The sequence below is a fragment of the Macaca nemestrina genome, chromosome 9, assembly GCF_043159975.1.
Source record: "Macaca nemestrina isolate mMacNem1 chromosome 9, mMacNem.hap1, whole genome shotgun sequence".
Taxonomy (NCBI): domain Eukaryota; kingdom Metazoa; phylum Chordata; class Mammalia; order Primates; family Cercopithecidae; genus Macaca; species Macaca nemestrina.
Window position 1 is genome coordinate 36,336,943 of NC_092133.1, and position 20,949 is coordinate 36,357,891.

The 20,949-nt window shown below is 49.0% G+C and overlaps 1 protein-coding gene across 1 annotated transcript in view; it reads left to right on the forward strand.

Moving 5' to 3' along the window:
- Positions 1 to 5,798: 5,798 nt before the first annotated feature.
- The window catches only part of LOC105478499 (ribosomal RNA processing 12 homolog), a 64,794-nt gene continuing 49,643 nt past the window's right edge, over positions 5,799 to 20,949 (forward strand). The window contains exon 1 of the mRNA XM_071069344.1: positions 5,799 to 6,129. Within this exon, the coding sequence (XP_070925445.1) occupies positions 6,111 to 6,129 (19 nt within the window). The 5' untranslated portion in view covers positions 5,799 to 6,110. The remainder of the gene's footprint in view (positions 6,130 to 20,949) is intronic.

Here is a 20,949-nt window from a genome sequence, read left to right on the forward strand (position 1 = left end):
AGGATGGGCTGAATGTGTTTCCTGTTGTTCAAGCAAGCAGAGGGCAAATGAGGCCCACGTACAAGTAGCCAACAGTAACATTGGGTGGCTCACGCCTGTAATCCCAGCACTTTGGGAGGCCGAGACAGACAGATCATTTGAGGTCAGGAGTTCAAGACCAGCCTGACCAACATGGTGAAACCCCCCCCACCACTCTACTAAAAATACAAAAATATCAGCTGGGCATGGTGGAGTGTGCCTGTCATCAGGAGGCTGAGGCGGGAGAATCACTTGAACCTGAGAGGCCAAGGTTGCAGTGAGCGGCAATCATGTACCAGTAAAACACCTACGGCATGCCAGTCAGTGTTCTAAGTGCTTTGCAAATATTAACTCGTTCACTCCTCATATCTCCACAATGACCCTCTAAGGCAGGTTCTATCTTTTCCCCACTTGCAGATGAGGAAATTTGCCCAAGTTGACAGAGATTAGGATTCAAGCCCAGGCTGCTGGCTCCCAAGACCATGCTCTTACTCCACTATTATCTGTGGCCTCCACATTTTTGTTGTATTTTTGGCATTTGTTGACTTTGAAGTGTGGGAAGGATTTGAGAGGCAGAGAAAAGGCACTTTGGGAACAACATGAACCAAAACACAAGTGGTTTGTAGCTACATTATCATAATGGCTCCTGTTTGTGACGGTTTAGTGCAACTAGCCTTTTAATGTATAATTTCAACCCCAGCAAGAACTTTTTTTTTTTTTTTTTTTTTTTTTTTGAGACGCATTTTGCTCTGGTTGCCCAGGCTGGAGAGCAGTGACTCAATCTTGGCTCACCACAACCTCAGCCCCCTGGGTTCAAGCAATCCTTCTGCCTCAGCCTCCCGAGGAGCTGGGATTACAGGCATGTGCCACCACGCCTGGGTAATTTTGTATTTTTAGTAGACACGGGGTTTCACCATGTCGGTCAGGCTGGTCTCAAACTCCCAACCTCAGGTGATCCGCCTGCCTCGGCCTCCCAAAGTGCTGGGATTACAGGTGTGAGCCACCATACCTAGACTTATGTAAGAACTACTATAGCTCCGTTCCACAGATGAGGGAACCAGGGACCAGGGAAATCGTCGTGCAAAGTCACAGCTAGGAAGTGGAGGAGAAACCGGGACTCAAACCCAGGTCACCCAATGGCCTAGTCTGCATTCTCACCACAGCACTCCACTGCTTCTCTCCTCTGTAGCTGGAAGAAGATGGAATTCAGTAACTGGACAGGTGACTGGGATGAGGTGCAGCCCTAGAAGCTGCACCAGAACTCACAGGACCCCAGAGCTGCCAAGCTAGAATGCCCTCAAAGGGCTTATGGTTCAAGCCCCAGGGGTGTCACCCCTATGGGAGTTTCGCTGAGGAGCCTGTCTCATAGGCAGTTCTCCCTCTGATCTTTCCTGCTGCTCAGTCATCCTAATCTGTTGTTCAGGCACTCCCAGGGAGAGCTGTTCCAGCCTTAACCTTGGCTTTTTGTCCTGCCTTGGCCCAAATCCATGCTCCTAGCCTGACTCCTACCATGTTTTCTTCTCCTCCACCTGCTCTCAAGACATTCAAGATTCTGTGCCCTTGTCACCTCGTCTCCTCACTGGGTTCTCTCATTTCTGCAATGAGTAAGAAATGTGAGTAGGAAGAAGATGTTCTCAGAAACTCAAGTTCAAATATTCCTGTTTCTGGTTAGCTCTGGGGCCTGCCACGAGTCACTCAACTTCTCATTCCGTTTTCCTGTCTGTAATCATATTCATACCCACCTAAGCAAAGCCCTGTTGTGAGAAATAGATGAGATCATGAATGGAAACAACTAGTCACGAATTTTAAATATATTAATAATAAATGTGTATATATATACACATATATATATATATATATATTTTTTTTTTTTGAGATGGAGTCTTGCTCTGTCACCCAGGCTGGGGTGCAGTGGCCGGATCTCAGCTCACTGCAAGCTCCACCTCCCGGGTTTACGCCATTCTCCTGCCTCAACCTCCCGAGTAGCTGGGACTACAGGCGCCCGCCACCTCGCCTGGCTAGTTTTTTGTATTTTTTTTTTTTTTTTTTTTTTTTGAGACGGAGTCTCACGCTGTTGCCCAGGCTGGAGTGCAGTGGCGCGATCTCGGCTCACTGCAAGCTCCGCCTCCCGGGTTCCCGCCATTCTCCTGCCTCAGCCTCCTGAGTAGCTGGGACTACAGGCGCCCGCCACCGCGCCCGGCTAATTTTTTTTTTTGTATTTTTAGTAGAGACGGGGTTTCACTGTGGTCTCGATCTCCTGACCTTGTGATCCGCCCGCCTCGGCCTCCCAAAGTGCTGGGATTACAGGCTTGAGCCACCGCGCCCGGCCAGTTTTTTGTATTTTTTAGTAGAGATGGGGTTTCACCGGGTTAGCCAGGATGGTCTCGATCTCCTGACCTCGTGATCCACCCGTCTCGGCCTCCCTATATATGTATATATATTTTTTAGATGGAGTCTTGTTCTGTCACCCAGGCTGGAGGGCAATGGCGCGATCTCGGCTCACTGAAACCTCCACCTCCCAGGTTCAAGCAATTCTCCTACCGCAGCCTCCCAAGGAGCTGGGATTATAGGTGCCCATCACCACGCCTGGCTAATTTTTCTATTTTTGGTAGAAATGGGGTTTCACCATGTTGGCCAGGCTGGTGTCGAACTCCTGAGCTCAGGTGATCCTCCCGCCTTGGCCTTCCAAAGTACTGGCATTACAGGCGTGAGCCACTACACCTGGCCAGTGATATTATCGGCCGGTAATATTATATTAATAAATATTATTAGCTGGGCACGGTGGCTCACACCTGTAATCCCAGCACTTTGGGAGGCCAAGATGGGTGGATCACCTGAGGTCAGGAGTTTGAGACCAGCCTGGCCAACATGGTGAAACCCCATCTCTACTAAAAATACAAAAATTAGCCAGGTGTGGTGGCGGGTGCCTGTAATCCCAGCTACTCGGGAGGCTGAGGCAGGAGAATCGCTGGAACCCGGGAGGCGGAGGTTGCAGTGAGCTGAGATCGCACCATTGCCCTCCAGCCTGACCCGACAACAGTGAGACTCAGTCTAAAAAAAAAAAACAAAAATAAGTATTATTAGCAGTGTGATTAAGAAGGCAAAAAAGATTTAATGAGCCACCAATTCAGAAGGTGTGAGTGTGGCTGCCTGGTAGGGGAAGACTTGCCTGCCGGGATCAAAGTTGGGCAATAACTGGGATTCTTTGTTTGGGAAGCCAAAACCATCTGCGCCACTGGCCTCGGAAAGGAACTCAGGAACCCTACTTTATCCCCTTCACCAACCCCCTCTGCCTCCAGAAGGAATCTTGTATCTCCTTGGAATTCTGATGAACTCTGATATGCCTCACTTCCTGGATATCTACCTGAGATTTATTGATTGATTGATTTTTATTTTATTTATTTACTTTTTTTTTTTTTTGAAATGGAGTCTCGCCATGTCGCCCAAGCTGGAGTGCAGTGGCGTGATCTCGACTCACTGCAACCTCTGCTTCCTGGGTTCAAACCATTCTCCTGCCTCAGCCTCCTGAGTAGCTGGGATTACAGGCACCGGCTACCACGCCCAGCTCATTTTTGTATTTTTAGTAGCCATGGGGTTTCACCATGTTGGTCAGGCTGGTCTCGACCTCTTGACCTCATGACCCACCCACCTCGGACTCCCAAAATGCTGGGATTTCAGACATGAGCCACCGTACTGGGCCTACCTGAGATTTATTATGCATGCCTCTGAGCTACTCAACTGCAAACTCCTTGAGGATGGGCACTTCATCTTAACTATTTCATACACCCCCACACACAAACTTGCACTTAGGGTGATGCCTTTGCCCTTGGTAGACTCCCTGGGTCCCCAAGTGTCAGAGCCGGGAGAGACCTTGAGAATTCTCTACCACAAATCCCCACCCACCTCCTGTCATGCACGATTCACATTTTCCAGATGAAGAAACTGAGAGGAGCCATTCAGAAGGGCTGATGAGGCTGGTCCGAAGGTCAGGAGTTACCTCAATTGATTGTTCACAGTCAGTTACAGGTCAAACTCCTTGTTCTACCCTTTCCCCACTTCTCACTACTGCACTTTACTAGTCTTTAAAAAAATTTTTTTTAATAAATAAATAAAAGAGCAGATGAACAAGAGACTAGATTTATCAGACGTGATCCACAGGGAAGGACTCCAAAGTCAGGGCTTCCTTTATCAGAAGAGAGAGGCAGGGAGGGCATGGTGGCTCAAGCCTATAATCTTAGCACTTTGAGAGGCTGAAGTGAGAGCATGGCTTGAGCCCAGAAGTTCAAGGCCAGCCTGGACAACGTGGCAAATCCCCATCACTACAAAAAATACAAAAATTAGCTGGACGTGGTGGTGTGTGCCTGTAGTCCCAGCTACTTGGGAGGCTGAGGTGGGAGGATCGCTTGAGCCTAGGAGGTTGAGGCTGCAGTGAGCCATGATTGTACCACTGCTCTTCAGCCTGGGTGACAGAGTGAGACCTTGTCTCAAAAATAAAAAAAAAAAGAGCGAGGCAGGAAAGGAAGATTGAGGGAGGGACTATGGGAGGTTATGCCTGCCCCATTGCAAGGACCCCAAAGGCTTTGCAGCCAGAAGCCAGAATTCCTGGGCAGAGATAGGGTCCATTTAGTGCCAATCACAGCATTTTAAATCTGGGAAGAAGCTTAAAGCCTATCAAACCGAAGAAGTTTCTTGAATGCCAGTAAAGAGAGTAAACCACTGTTTTTTGCCCTCTATAATTTATTTTTTAATCTTATCTCTACTGAACACAGCACAAAAAGGCATTTGTCGGGGTTGATTCCTGGGCCTTCTGAAGCTCGAGGCACACGCAGGCAAGCATTACCGGTCCTAAAAATAAATCAGCTGGGAGGGGCTTAGCTCCCAGCGGGGTCCCAGCACGTCCTGTGCCCTCCCCACCCCTCTCAGCAAGCATCCTGAGGGACCCCCTGTACAGCTCCTCACCAGGGCACTGCCCTCTTTTCCTATCCTGTAGGGAGTAAGTGGGGCCACCAAGTCCTGCTTCCTGCTAGAACTGCAGGGGTGTCAGTGGAGGTTCTGTGCTCCGTGCCCTCTTAGCAGGCAACCCCCAGTCAAGGCACACATCAATGATGGACTCCAGTGAAGGAAATCCTAACTGGGCCTTCATCTCTACCCGAGGCCTCCAGCCAGCCCCTAAACCCTGAACTCGAGGACAGAAAGCCTCCCATTGTAGAGCAGTGTTTCATTCCTCAGGCCCCAGGGAAATTCCCAGGACTCTTACAATTTTCCAACAACAAGCTCGCTTGTCAAACTGTTACCAAAACTCAGATAAGAGTTAGGTATGGTGGCTCATGCCTGTAATCCCAGCACTTTGGGAAGCCCAGGCAAGGGGATCAGTTGAGCCCAGGAGTTTGAGACCAGCCTGGGCAACATGGCGAAAACCTGCCTCCACAACAAAATACAAAAATTAGCCGGGCTTGGTGGTGCACACCTGTAGTTCCAGCCACTAGGGAGGTGGGAGGATTGCTTGAGCCCCAGAAGTCAAGGCTTCAGTAAGTTATGATTGCACCGCTATACTCCAGTTTGGGTGACAGAGTGAGACCCTGTCTCAAAAAAAAAAAAAGAAAAGAAAAGGAAAAGAAAAAACACTGAGATAAAGAAGCTACCAGAAAAAAAAATCAAAACAAAACAAAAAACAATTTTAAAAAAAGCTAACCAGGAGTCACAGCCCTTTTACCTTCCACTGCCCCTTAAGCTAATAAAGGCCTCTCCAACCTTCCTTTCCCATTTATTTTTTTCCACAGAACTCCCTCATCAAGGACTGAACATTCATTGAAGGCCTAGATTTAGAGTGAGCGGGACAAACCAAGTATTGTGCTGGGTGGAAGGAGGGGCGGCTGCCGTTCAGCCCACAGGACTCCTGTGAGGACACCACATGTCCGTAGTTGTTGAACCATCTTGCAAACTCATCGCCTGTTCAGATCTCCCGGCTCAGCTGGTGTCTGAGGAGGAGAAGATTTATGCCTCATAGAGGGCGTGAGCCCAGATGATGCCTCAAGACTCAGGTTCTAGGAGAGAAAGCAGTGCTTCAGGGACTTGGACTGCCCCCGCCCGAAATGCAGTCGCCATCTGCAGGTAAACAGAGCTGGAGCTGGAGCTGGTGCTGCCGGGAAAGAGAGGAGGGCTTCCAGCAGGCTGCGGCTTCCTCAAGGGCTCCCCTGATAGCACCTGGGCTTCCCTGATCCCCCCCCGCATTGTCAGACTTAGTATAAGGCCGGGCTTTAGTCCAAGCCTTCTTTCTTTTTTAAATTTATGGCACTCTCAAAACCACCTGGTGTGCACCAAGCCCTCTGCCACTAGACCCTGTGTGAAAACTGTAATGGTAAAATGCTCAAAGCAGGGCAATAAGCAAATTTTGACCCTTCTGCTTTCATTCACATGAAACTGATTTCTCAGTCTATATTAATCTTGGATCACTTTTTTTGTTTTTGAGATGAGGTCGCCCTATGTTGCACAAGCCCATTTTAAACTCCTGGCTTCAAACGATCCTCCTGCCTTGGCCTTCCAAAGCACTGGAATTACCTGTGTGAGCCACTGAGCCTGACCTCAAAATTGTATATTCAAAACAAGCTGACGTTCTGGGCACAGGAGGCACGTGCCTGTAGTCCCAGCTCCTCGGGAGGCTAAAGCAGGAGGATGGCTTGAGGTCAGGAGTTCGAGGCTTCTATACGCTATGATTACACATGTGAATAGCCACTCTACCCCAGCCTGGCAATAAAGTGAGACCTTGTCTCTAAAAAAATGTAAAAAAACAAAAAAAACAAAAAAAACAAAACTGGCAGAAACTTAGTTATTTGGGATTGATTTGCATCAAGTTTAGTGAATTGTTGGGAGGTTAGCAGTGTGTTAGTCCAGGATCTCTGAGAAGCAGTTGCCAAGACAGGATTTGCAGGAAATATATTAGATGTGTCTGTGACAGGAAATGGGGCTGGGAGTGCAGGTGTGATGCTGAGTAAGGGAAGGAGGAAGGAATGTTTGATGGGTGACAGTGTCGTCTTAGATTGCAAATGCACTTCTGGGGAAAATTTGGCAAGCCTGTGGGGGGCTATTCCAGCCAAAGTTACTCTTTTTTTTTTTTTTTTTTTTTTGAGACGGAGTCTCGCTCTGTCGCCCAGGCTGGAGTGCAGTGGCCGGATCTTGGCTCACTGCAAGCTCCGCCTCCCGGGTTCACGCCATTCTCCTGCCTCAGCCTCCGGAGTAGCTGGGACTACAGGCGCCCGCCACCGCGCCCGGCTAGTTTTTTGTATTTTTTAGTAGAGATGGGGTTTCACCGTGTTAGCCAGGATGGTCTCGATCTCCTGACCTCGTGATCCACCCGTCTTGGCCTCCCAAAGTGCTGGGATTACAGGCGTGAGCCACCACGCCCGGCCCAAAGTTACTCTTTAGAGGGGTCCTCGGGCTCCCAAGACCAGCCTGCCTTCACATTCTCGATACAGGGATGCTAAATCATGATTGGATGCAGCCCATGGGCAGCACAGCCTCTGAATGCTGGGAGGGGCCCTCAGCCAATCAGCTCTCTGCTCTGGGCACGGTAGCTTATGCCTGTAATTCCAGCACTTTGGGAGGCCGAGGCAGGTGGATCACCTGAGTCCAGGAATTCAAGACCAGTCTGGGCAACACAGTGAAACCCCGTTTCTTAAAAAAAATAAAAATAAAAAGATAGGCCGGGTGTGGTGGCTCACGCCTATAATCCCAGCACTTTGGGAGGCTGAGGCGGGTGGATCATGAGGTCAGGAGTTCAAGACCAGACTGGCCAACATGGTGAAACCTCATGTCTACTAAAAATACAAAAAGTAGCCGGCGTGGTGCAGGTGCCTATTATCCCAGTTACTCGGGAGGCTGAGGCAGGAGAATCGCTTGAACCCGGGAGGCAGAGGTTGCAGTGAGCCCAAATTGCGCCACTCCACTCCAGCCTGGGCGACAGACCAAGACTGTTTCAAAATAAATAAATAAATTAATTAATTAATTAATTAAAAAATTTTAAAAATAAAATAAAATTAGTCCATATAGTAGTGCATGCCTGTAGTTCCAGCTATTCGGAAGGCTGAGATGGGAGGACTGCCTGAACCCAGGAGTTGGAGGCTGCAGTGAGCCAAGATTATGCCACTGTACTCCAGCCTGGGCGACAGAGCAAGACTCTATCTCAAAAAAAAAAAAAAAATCAGCTGCTGCTCTATGAGATTTGAAGGGTGTGTTCTCATGGCTGCCATAGTATAGTCTATAAATCGATCAGGTGCTTTCAGGTCAGCATTCAGTGGCTACTTACCAATTGACTAAGGAAAGCTATTAAAGGTACCTGCCAGCTGATGGCAAGGTGGCCAAGTATCCAATATTAAGGATTTTGTCAGAGGTGGAACAGGGGAACTTGTGGTTGTTATATTCCTTTTTTTCTTTTTTTGAGACAGAGTCTTTCTCTGTCGCCCAGGCTGGAGTGCAGTGGCATGATTATAGCTCATTGCAGCCTCGAACTTCCCGGCTCAGGTGATCCTCCCGCCTCGACCTCCCAAAGTGCTGGGTTTACATGCAGGAGCTGACTGTTACATTTCTGACTGCAGTGGAGGAAAATGTCCAGTCTCCCAGAGCTGTCATCGGGAGCAGGCTCAATGTTGACCAGCCTAAGAAATATGGAGAAGAAACAACAACCATCAGAAACCCAGATGGGGCTGTGAGCGGTGGTGGCTCACGCCTGTAATCCCAACACTTTGGGAGGCCAAGGTGGGTGGATGACTTGAGGTCAGGAGTTTGAGGTCAGCCTGGCCAACATGGTGAAACCGCATCTCTACTAAAAATACAAAAATTAGGCCAGGCATGGTGGCTCACACCTGTAATCCAATGCTTTGGGAGGCCGAGGCAGGCAGATCACCTGAGGTCAAGAGTTCGAGACCAGCCTGCCCACCATGGCGAAACCCCATCTCTACTAAAAATACACAAAATAATTAGTCGGGTGTGATGGTAGGTGCCTGTAATCCCAGCTACCCGGGAGGCTGAGGCAGGAGAATCGCTTGAACCCGGGGGACAGACGTTGCCGTGAGCTAAGATGGCACCTCTGCACTCCAGCCTGGGCGACAGAGTAAGACTTCATCTCAAAACAAAAACAAAAACAAACAAGAACAAAAAAAAAAAAATTAGCCAGGTGTGGTGGCACACACCTGTAATCCCAGCTACTTGAGAGGCTGAGACTGGAGACTCGCTTGAGCCCAGGTGGCGGAGGTTGCAGTAAGCCCAGATCACACCACTGTCCTCCAGCCTGGGTGATGGAGCGAGACTCCATCTCAAAAAAATTAAAAAAGAAGAAAGAACCCACCTGAGTGTCTCAGTGGTTAAACGTAGAGTTGCCATATGACCCAGAAATTCCCCTGCTAGGTATATACTCAAGAGAAATGAAAACATATCCACACAAAAATTCCTACACAAATGTTCATAGCAGCATTTTTCACAATAGCCGAAAGGTGGAAACAACCCAAAAGTCCATCAGCTGATGAATGAATAAGCAAAACATGGTGGCTGGGTGTGGTGGTTCACACCTGTAATCCCAGCACTCTGGGGGGCTGAGGCAGGCAGATCACATGAGGCCAGGAGTTCGAGACCAGCCTGGCCAATGTGGTGAAGCACTGCCTCTACTAAAAATTAGCCAGGTATGTTGGCACACACCTGTAATCCCAGCTACTCGTGAGGCTGAGGCAGGAGAATCGCTTGAACTTGGGACACGGAGGTTGTAGTGAGCCGAGATCATTCTACTGCACTCCAGCCTGGGCGACAGATTGACACTGTGTCTCAAACAAAACAAAACAAAACAAAATATGGTACATCCATAGAATGGAATGTTATTTGGCTATAAAAAGGAATGAAGTGCTGATCTATGCCACACATGGATGAACCTTGAAAACATTATGCTGAGATGGCTGGGCACGGTGGCTCATGCCTGTAATCCCAGCACTTTGGGAGGCTGAGGCGGGCAGATCACAAGGTCAGGAAATCGAGACCATCCTGGCTAACACGGTGAAACCTAGTCTCTACTAAAAATACAAAAATTAGCCGGGCACGGTGGCAGGCACCTGTAGTCCCAGCTACTGGGGAGGCTAAGCCAGAAAAATGGCATGAACCTCGGAGGCGGAGCTTGCAGTGAGCCGAGATTGCACCACTGCACTCCAGCCTAGGCGAGAGTGTGAGACTCTATCAAAAAAAAAAAAAAAGAAAGAAAGAAAAGAAAAGAAAACATTATGCTGAGCCAAAGAAGCTAGTTACAAAAGACTGCATAGTGTATGATTTTACTTATATGAAATGTCCAGAATAGGTAAATCTATAGAGACAGAAAGTAGAGTAGTGATTGCCAGGGGCTGGGAGGGTTGGGGGTGATAAATACAGAGGGTGGGGTTTATTTTTGAGGTGCCAAAAATGTTTTAAGTTGACTGTGGTGATGTTGCACACATCTGTGAAGATACCAAAAACCACTGAATTGTACACTTTAATTTTCTTTTCTTTTCTTTTCTTTTTTTTTTTGAGACAGAGTCTTACTCTGTCACCCAGGCTGGAGTGCAGTGGCACGATCTCAGCTCACTGCAACCTCCACCTCCTGGGTTCAAGTGATTCTTCTGCCTCAGCCCCTGAGTAGCTGGGATTACAAGTTTGTGCCACCATGCCTAGCTCATTTTTGTATTTTTAGTAGAGACGGGGTTTCACCATGTTGGCCAGGCTGGTCTTGAACTCCTGACCTTAGGTGATCCACCCACCTCAGCCTCTCAAAGTGCTGGGATTACAGGCTTGAGCGCCTGACCAAAAGTTTTAAACAATTATTTTAAAAAACAAACCCACCCGAGCCTACCTACCAGAAGCCGTTGCTCAATGGGAGTGAAGTGTGCGGGTAGCTCTGATGAATCTAAGTGGCCGCTGAGCTGCAGAAAAGCACCCGTCTGCTTTTAGCCTAGTCCTGACAGAGCTCAGAACCTCCCATGGCAGCTCCAGGGATAGTTCTCAGGATTATGGTTGGGCAAACACATGTGGTTCCTACAAAGCCCAAGGAGAGACATAAAGGAGGGACTGAGGAGAGGGCTCTGTGGAGAAGGCAGGGGCCAAAGCTGGCTGTGAGGTCTGGCCAGCTGCACCACACTGCCCACCAGTACTTCATAGTCTCCTTTACGGAAGAAGTGACTGGGAGTCCGGGCTCCTAGGTCTCATTTCTGATTTTTTTTTTTTTTTTGAGATAAGGTCTCACTGTGTCTTGTGGGTGCGCGTGCAGTGGCGTGATCATGACTCACTGCAGCCTGAGCTCAAACTCTTGAGCTCAATCCTCCCGTCTCAGCCTCCCAAGTAGCTGAGACTACAAACATGTGCCATCACGCCCAGCTAATTTTTTTTTTTTAGACGGAGTCTTGCTCTGTAACACCCAGGCTAGAGTGCAGTGGCACGATCTCGGCTCACTGCAACCTCTGCCTCCTGGGTTCAAGGGATTCTCCTGCCTCAGCCTCCCAGGTAGCTGGGATTACAGGCACCCACCATAATGCTCGGCTAATTTTTTAAATTTTTTAGTAGAGACGGGCTTTCACCATGTTGCTCAGGCTGCTCTCGAACTCCTGACCTCAGGTGATCCGCCCGCCTTGGCCTCCCAAAGTGCTTGGATTACAGGCGTGAGCCACCGTGCCCGGGCTTTTTTTTTTTTTTTTTTTTAAGAAATGGGGTCTCACTGTGTTGGCCAGACTGGTCTCAAGCTCCTAGGTTCAGGGGATCCTCCTGCTTTCACCTCCCAAAGTGCTGGGATCACAGGTGTGAGCCACTGCACCCAGCCCTAGGTCCCATTTCTGATTAGCTATGTTCCCTACAATGCAACTAACTTCCCTGATCCCTGTGTTGGAAACACCTCAGCCACAGGATCTTGGAGAGGTGACAAACTGGGCCTTTGAATACCTGGGCCAGGCAAGTATTCTGACCCTAGCCAGCCTGTGAACTTCCCTCCCCAGAGCCAACATGGTCCTTCATAAAGGAAAACAACCTCTGAGAGTGAATGCTTTGTGCTACCAGTCACTTGAGGGGAAAAAAAAAAGTTCATACCCACAGGAAAGACTGTTCCGTTGCCATGGCAACAAGTCACCACCATAACCAGTTTTAAGCCACTTAAAGACAATTCATCTCCCTTCAGCTGAACAATTTTCCTCAGTGACCAGACATCTGACAGCCAGCCAATTGGTAACAGCCACACTGGTTGACCAACCAATCCCTAAGTGCTACCTCCCTTGATATGTGCCCACCATTGATCTTCAACCTCCTGGCACCTTATGTATAAGATTAGTGCCCTGCTCCACTCATAGGGATTACACCTAACAGGCCCAGCTCCACCTCCCTTAAGTAAATACTGTAGTAAATGCAGCTTTTGGGTTCAGATATTAAGAGGTGGTCTTTTCTTAGGCACATTCATATTCTGGAATCTTGCCTTCCTGGGAGTGATTTATTCTCACTTCCTCTGTGGTGTCATGAGCCTCATATACCTGTACGCATCATATGCCTCTATGGTGTCACTGGTGAATGAGAAAAAGGCAAACAAACTCCAGGCATGGTGGCTCATGCCGAGTTATCCCAGCACTTTAAGAGGCTGAGGCGGGCAGATTACCTGAGGCCAGGAGTTCAAGACCAGCCTGGCCAACATGGTGAAACCCCATCTCTACCAAAATACAAAAATTAGCTGGGTATGAGGGCAGGCCCCTGTAATCCCAGCTACTCCGGAGGCTGAGGCAGGAGAATTGCTTGAGCCTGGGAGACAGAGGCTGCAGTGAGTTGAAACTGTGCTACTGCACTCCAGCCTGGGCTACAGAGCTAGAGTCTGCCTCAAAAAAAAAAAAAAAAAAAAAAAAAAAAAAAGGCCAACTCTTCTTTTGTACAAGGCAGCAATGAAGACTGAATTTCAGACCCCTCATGTGGGAAACTAAGCAGTCCATACACTTCACAACTGTACACGACAACCCTGCTCACCCCTCATAACCGCTAGCCTTCATGTGCCATTCTCCCTCCTCGATACCTTCTCCAGTCTGTCCTTCCCTCTTTGCCCCCACGGCCACATTCTTAGTTTCAGCCCTTATGGTTTCTTGCCTGTACTGGTGCAGCAGTCTCTAACGCATCAGTGACTCTTGTCTTGCCGGCATCTAGAGCAAACACGTCATGTTCTTACTTGCCCCTGTGCCTTTGTAGCTGCTATTGCCTTGCCTGGCCTGAACAGCCACCCTCAGCTTCCTGGTCAATTCTAGTTCATGCTGCAGCACTCAGCTCCAACATCACCTCACCCAAAAATTGGCCCTGACTCACCTCTTAGACATGACTATAGTCTGCTAGGCTCTGGGCTCCCATAGCTCCTGGCCATACCTGGATGATGGCACTGATTGCCATGGGGATTGTTTACTGGCACCCCAACCAGCCTGTGAACTCTAGATGTGAGAACTAGGCTTCTTTCATTGCTTGATAACCAAATGGTTATAAAGAACAGGAATTGGGAGAGGAGTAAATTACAGTTATAACTCCCCACTTAATGCTATTGGGAATCTTTCCCTGGCTTTGGTTTCCCCATTTTTAAATGTGGATAATAGGCCGGGTGCAGTGGCTCATGACTGTAATCCCAGCACTTTGGGAGGCGAAGGCAGGAGGATCACTTGAGGCCAGGAGTTAGAGACCAGGCTGGATAACAGTGAGACCCTGCCTTTTTTTTTTTTTTTTGGAGATGGAGTCTCACTCTGTCGCCCAGGCTGGACTGCAGTGGCACAATCTTGGCTCACTGCAACCTCTGCCACCCGGTTTCAAGCAATTCTCCTGCCTCAGCCTCCCAAGTAGCTGGGATTACAGGTGCCTGCCACTGCACCCAGCTAATTTTTGTATTTTCAGCAGAGACAGGGTTTCACCATCTTGGCCAGGCTGGTTTTGAACTCCTGACCTTGTGATCCACCTGCCTCGGCCTCCCAAAGTGCTGGGATTACAGGCATGAGCCATTGCGCCTGGTCGACCCTGTCTCTCATTAAAAAAAAAAAAAAAAGAAAGAAAGAAAAAAAAAATAGGCCAGGCGTAGTGGCTCACCCCTATAATCCCAGCACTTTGTGGGGCTGAGGCAGGCAGACTGCCTGAGGTCAGGAGTTTGAGACCAGTCTGACCAACATGGTGAAACCCCATCTCAACTAAAAATACAAAAAAAATTAGCCAGACATGGTGGTGTGTGCCTGTAATCCCAGCTACTCAGGAGGCTGAGGCAGGGGAATTGCTTGAACCAGGGAGGTGGAGGTTTCAGTGAGCCGAGATGATGCCACTACACTCCAGCCTGGACAACAGAGCGAGATCCATCTCAAAAATAAATAAAAAGTAATGATAACAAAATAAAATGTGCATAATAATGGCACCTACCCTACAGAGTGGCTGCGAGGACGCAGTAGGATCACACATGTAAAGTGCCCAGGTGGATAGAGGCTAACAAATGATAGTTCTTATTACCACAGAGAGCCTCTGACACAAAGGAGACATCCATTAAATTCTATTTTCCTCTCCTCTTCTCTACCACATGCCTAGTTTACTTAGCAGGATGGTATAGTGGTTGGATAAATGATGGACCAATATTTCTGTTATTTTCCCTGATAGCAGCCTTCAGAAATTATTGTCCAGGCAAGGTGGCTCACGCCTGTAATCCCAACACTTTGGGAGGCTGAGGCAGGAGGATTGCTTGAGTCCAGAATATTGAAACCAGTCTGGGCAACATAAGGAGACTTTGTCTCTACAAAAAATTTAAAAATTAGCTGGGCTTGGCCTGGCACAGTGGCTCACGCCTGTAATCTCAGCACTTTGGGTAGTGAAGGTGGGTGGATCACGAAGTCAGGAGCTGGAGACCATCCTGGCTAACACAGAGAAACCCCATCTCTACTAAAAATACAAAAAAAATTAGCCAGGCGTGGTGGCGGGCGCCTGTAGTCCCAGGTACTTGGGAGGCTGAGGCAGGAGAATGGCGTGAACTCAGGAGGCAGAGCTTGCAGTGAGCCGAGATCGCGCCCCTGCACTCCAGCCTGGGTGAGAGAGCGAGACTCCGTCTTAAAAAAAAAAAAAAAAATTAGCTGGGCATGGTGGTATACGCCTGTAGTTCCAGCTACTTGGGAGGCTAAAGTGGGAGGATCGCTTGAGCTTAGGAGGTCAAGGCTCCAGTGAACTGTGATGGCATTCCAGCCTGCATGACTACGGCATTCCAGCCTGGTTGACAGACATAAAAGATACACCTCGGACGGCCCCTCTTAGACGCCCTAAGAGCTTTATCTGAACCTCTCTTGTGCCCCTTGCTGAGCTCTGCATAAATCATGTGTTCACTTGGCAAGCAGATGTATTGAGCCACACACCGTGGTAGGCTCTGCTGGCACCAGAGTAGACCAGACATGGTTCCTGTAATCAGGGGTTTCACAGTCAGATGGTCAGATGGGGGAGGCAGAGAAGCAAAATGCAATTCTATTAATTGAGCATCAGTGAACAATAAAGTTACCAGGGGCTTTAGAGAGCTCTGGGTACAACATCTTCAATTTTTTTTTTTTTTTGAGACGGAGTCTCGCTCTGTAGCCCAGGCTGGAGTGCAGTGGCCAGATCTCAGCTCACTGCAAGCTCCACCTCCCAGGTTGACGCCATTCTCCGGCCTCAGCCTCCCGAGTAGCTGGGACTACAGGTGCCCGCCACCTCGCCCGGCTAGTTTTTTGTATTTCTTAGTAGAGACGGGGTTTCACCGTGTTAGCCAGGATGGTCTCGATCTCCTGACCTCGTGATCCACCCGTCTCGGCCTCCCAAAGTGCTGGGATTACAGGCTTGAGCCACCGTGCCCGGCCCAACATCTTCAATTTATAAATAAGAAAACCGAAGAGTTTTGTGCTTGTCTTTTCACCACTCTCCTGTAGGTTTCTCTCTTTCTTTTTTTTTTTTTTTTCCCCCAGAGACACAGTATCTTGCTGTTGCCCAGACTGGAGTGCAGTGGTGCAGTGCAATCTTGACTCACTGCAACCTCCACCTCCCAGGTTCAAGCAATTCTCATGCCTCAGCCTCCCAAGTAGCTGGGATTACAGGCATGTGCCACCATGCCCAGCTAATTATCCCCTGTAGGTTTCTTAAGGCAAAGCAAGAGGCTTTTTATTTCTTTTATTATTTATTTATTTATTTTTTTGAGACAGAGTTTTGCTCTGTCACCCAGGCTGGAGTTCAGTGGCACAATCTCGGCTCATTATGATCTCTGCCTCCCGGGTTCAAGTGATTCTCCTGCCTCAGCCTCCCGTGTAGCTGGGATTACAGGTGTGCGCCACCATGCCCAGCTAATTTTTGTATTTTTAGTAGAGACAGAGTTTCACCATGTTGGCCAGGCTGGTCTCGAACTCCTGACCTCAGGTAATCTACCCGCCTCAGCCTCCCAAAGTGCTGGGATTACAGGCGTGAGTCACCGCACATGGCCAAGAGTCTTTTTAGATGGAGTTTCACTCTTGTTGCCCAGGCTGGAGTGCAATGGTGTGATCTCAGCTCACTACAACCTCAGCCTCCTGGGTTCAAGTGATTCTCCTGCCTCAGCCTCCCAAGTAGCTGGGACTACAGGCATGTGCCACTGTGCGTAGCTTATTTGGTATTTTTAGTAGAGATGGGGTTTCACCATGTTGGTCAGGCTGGTCTTGAACTCCTGACCTTATGTGATCCATCGACTTCGGCCTCCCAAAGTGCTGTGATTACAGGTGTGAGCCACTGTGCCTGGCCTTAAGCTTCTTTAAATACTTTCTTTTTTTTTTTTTTTTTTTTTTTTTTTTTTTTTTTTGAGACAGAGTCTGGTTCTGCCGCCCAGGCTGGAGTGCAGTGGCCGGATCTCAGCTCACTGCAAGCTCCGCCTCCCGGGTTTACGCCATTCTCCTGCCTCAGCCTCCCGAGTAGCTGGGACTACAGGCGCCCGCCACCTCGCCCAGCTAGTTTTTTGTATTTTTTAGTAGAGACGGGGTTTCACCGTGTTAGCCAGGATGGTCTTGATCTCCTGACCTCGTGATCCACCCGTCTCGGCCTCCCAAAGTGCTGGGATTACAGGCTTGAGCCACCGCGCCCGGCCTAAATACTTTCATATGTGTGCTTAGCATAGTACCTTGCACATAATAGGTGCTCAAGAAATAACTTTTGAGTATGTAATTCAGTTAAATTGATCATAACCAGTCCTCCTAACACCCAGCTGAGATCCAGAGGCTGCTAGTTGCCTCCCCAGTATCAATTCTATCCTTCTTTATTTTTTTATTTTTTTTTTGAGATGGAGTTTCACTGTTGTTGCCCAGGCTGGAGTGCAATGGCGCCATCTCAGCTCACTGCAACTTCCACCTCCCGGGTTCAAGCAATTCTCCTGTCTCAGCCTCCCGAGTAGCTGGGATTACAGGCACATGCCACCACACCCAGCTAATTTTTGTATTTTTAGTAGAGACGGGGTTTCATCATATTGGTCAGGCTGGTCTCGAACTCCTGACCTCACGTGATCCGCCCACCTCAGGCTCCCAAAGTGCTGGGATTACAGGCGTGAGCCACCGTGCCGGGCCAATTCTTCCCTCTCTCAATAGGCACAGGGGGTGAGCTGCAACTTACCCAACTAAAAGACTAAATTTCCCAGTCCCTTCTGCAGCTAAATTTGGCCAAATTACTAAATTCTAGTCAATCAGGTATAAGTGGAACTGACTTGACTGGAAGGTGCACCTTTTGGCTCTTCCTCCCTTCCTTCCTATACTAGGCCTCCACCTGGATCGTGAATATGACAGTTGGAGCTCCTGCAGCCTATCTAGGGAGCACAAGGTGACAGTGAAAATGGAAGTGATACACTATGGAGGTTGAAGCAGAAAAAGAGAGGGATCCTGGGATCCTGAAGATTCTGTGGAGCTGCCGTAGCAGCCTGGACTGCCCATTGCCTCCTGATTTCCATTTCTTGAATATGAGAGAATTAACCATTGCCTGTTTAAGCCACTGTAGCGTCTCTTATAGCAGCTGAACACAATTCCTTGCTGATATAGAGGCCCTGAGAAGAATGAAGAATTTGAAGTGGTAAATGGGGAACAGTTTAATTTGGGGTAAGTGGAGAGAGAGCAGTCCTCCCCATTAAGCAGAGTCCCCTGCCGTGCCCAGATTCCAGTCTTCCTCAGCCTAGGAGGAGACACGCTTCCTCTCCAGCACACCAGGCTCTTTCCCCAAGAGTAACTCTAGAAAGCAAGCTCTTTTTTGCTTTTGGATTTTTTTTTTTTTTTTTTTTTTTTTGAGACAGGTTCTCACTCTGTCACCCAGGCTGGAGTGCAGGGGTGCAATCATGGCTCACTGCAGCCTTGACCTCCTGCACCTCAGCCTCCCGAGTAGCTGGGACTATAGGCGCACATCACCATGCCTGGCTAATTTTTGTATTTTTTGTAGAGTTGGGGTTTCTCCGTGATGCACAGGCTGGTCTTGAACTTCTGGGCTCAAGTGATCCTCCCACTTTGGCCTCCCGAAGTGTTGGGATTACAGGTGGGAGCCACCACACCCAGCATCAAATGGAATTGTAATGCCCCAGGAGCTGAGGGATGCTAGACCCCTGCAGCAGTGCTGTGCCAGGCACTGGGCTAAGGATTTCACATGCATTATCTCATTTTAGTCTCATAACAGCAACCCCATTTTCAGATGAGGAGACCGGCTCACAGAGCTCAGCCACCTGCCCTGGGTCATACAGCTGGGATGTGGCTCCAAACCCAGTCTTCCTAAGTCCAAAGCCCGGGCTTTAACACAGCTCCAGCAGTTAGGAAAACCATCCGGAGCAGCTGCAACCACAACGGGTTGGTCAAAATGCCCTGAGCTTGAGCCCCAGGTTAAACACCCAGACCATCTGCTTCCTCTTTGAGGCAAGAGGCTAAGCCTCAATTTCCCTTTCCTCCTGCCCAGTGTCATAACAGATTACAACTTGCTGACCTAAAACTGGCCTTACTGCTCCCCATGGCCTCAGAACTTTGGGTGTGGCAGCTCTGTTCCCTCTACAGGAGCCTTGCAGAGCAGTGCAGACCAGGTATGGTGGCTCACACCTATAATCCCAGCACTTTGGGAGGGCAAGGCAGGCGGATCACCTGAGGTTGGGAGATCGAGACCAGCCTGACTAACATGGAGAAACCCTGTCTCTACTAAAAATACAACATTGGCCGGGCTTGGTGGCACATGCCTATAATCCCAGCTACTTGGGGAAGTCTGAGGCAGGAGAATCGCTTGAACCCGGGAAGCAGAGGTTGTGGTGAGCTGAGATCGTGCCATTGTACTCCAGCCTGGGCAACAAGAGCGAAACTCCATCTCAAAACAAGAAAACTAAAAAACAAGAGCAGTGCTATGGGAGGAGGGGGCTCATCCTGGGCTAAGCGTTGGATCTCCTGGCTTCTGCTCACTATGTGACCTTGGGGGTGTCACTGAAGCCCTTGGAACCATGTTTCCCCATCTGTGAAATGAGGACACCGGCTGTGTCCTCCTCACTTAGAGAATTAATGAAAGGGTATTTTGGGGCCGGGCGCGGTGGCTCAAGCCTGTAATCGCAGCACTTTGGGAGGCTGAGACGGGAGGATCACGAGGTCAGGAGATCGAGACCATCCTGGCTAACATGGTGAAACCCCGTCTCTACTAAAAAAATACAAAAAACTAGCTGGGCGAGGTGGCGGGCGCCTGTAGTCCCAGCTACTCGGCAGGCTGAGGCAGGAGAATGGCGTAAACCTGGGAGGTGGAGCTTGCAGTGAGCTGAGATCCGGCCACTGCACTCCAGCCTGGGTGACAGAGCAAGACTCCATCTCAAAAAAAAAAAAAAAAAAAAAGAAGGAAAAAGAAAAGGTATTTTGGAACTGAGGAAGAGTTTTTTTTGAATGATAATAATAGCTCGCATTTACTGCATGCTCACTGTGTACCAGGCAGCGTGCTCAGCACTTTAAATTCATTATCTTATTTAGTTCCCATAAACCGTATGGGTAGGCATTCTTATCTCCATTTTACAGATGTGGAAAACTGAGACTCAGGGAAGAGTAAGGTGAGTTGTTCAAGGTCACAGAGCAAGTGGTGGTACCTGAATTCCAACCCAGAGAGTCTAACTGCAGGACCTATCCTACAGATGTGAGTGGTCCTTATTAGCCATATGTGGAGTGGCTGATCATGGACACAGCTGGAGCCTCTTGGTGGGAGTTGTTGCTAGAATTCAGGGGTGGAGAGGTGAGCCTTGGGGTGCGGGGGTGGAAGAGATTGTGCTCAGGCCATTTGGATGCCTATTGTTCCCTCTTCTGATAGAGCACGACTCCTGAAGGAGGCTCAGAGCAGACACCTCAGGATGGATGGCCAGCAGGTGGCCTAGGGCCCTCAGATGCCCATACCAGGCTGGCGATGTAGCCAGGGGCTGTATTCAGTTACGACACAGACTCACTTTGGAGGCCAGCGGGTTTCTGTAGCCCAGGAAAAGGATGGGAAGTCTGCCACTACCCTTGGCCTCTGCATCTCCCCATCTGATTTGCAAAATCCCAGCCTACTAGTTGGTGTTGCAGGCTCTCTATAGGGTTTTAGCCCTAACAGGTTGTTGGTAGCACTCCCTCTGGTGGCAAAGATGCACCACTGACCCCTCTGTAAAGCACAGTACTACACATTTACAGTAATTTGACACATATACACAGTTTCTTTTATTTTTATTTATTATTTATTTATTTATTTATTTTTTTTTTTTTTTTTTTTTTTTTTTTTTTGAGACGGAGTCTCGCTCTACCGCCCAGGCTGGAGTGCAGTGGCCGGATCTCAGCTCACTGCAAGCTCCGCCTCCCGGGTTTACGCCATTCTCCTGCCTCAGCCTCCCGAGCAGTTGGGACTACAGGCGCCTGCCACCGCGCCCGGCTAGTTTTTTGTATTTTTTTAGTAGAGACGGGGTTTCAC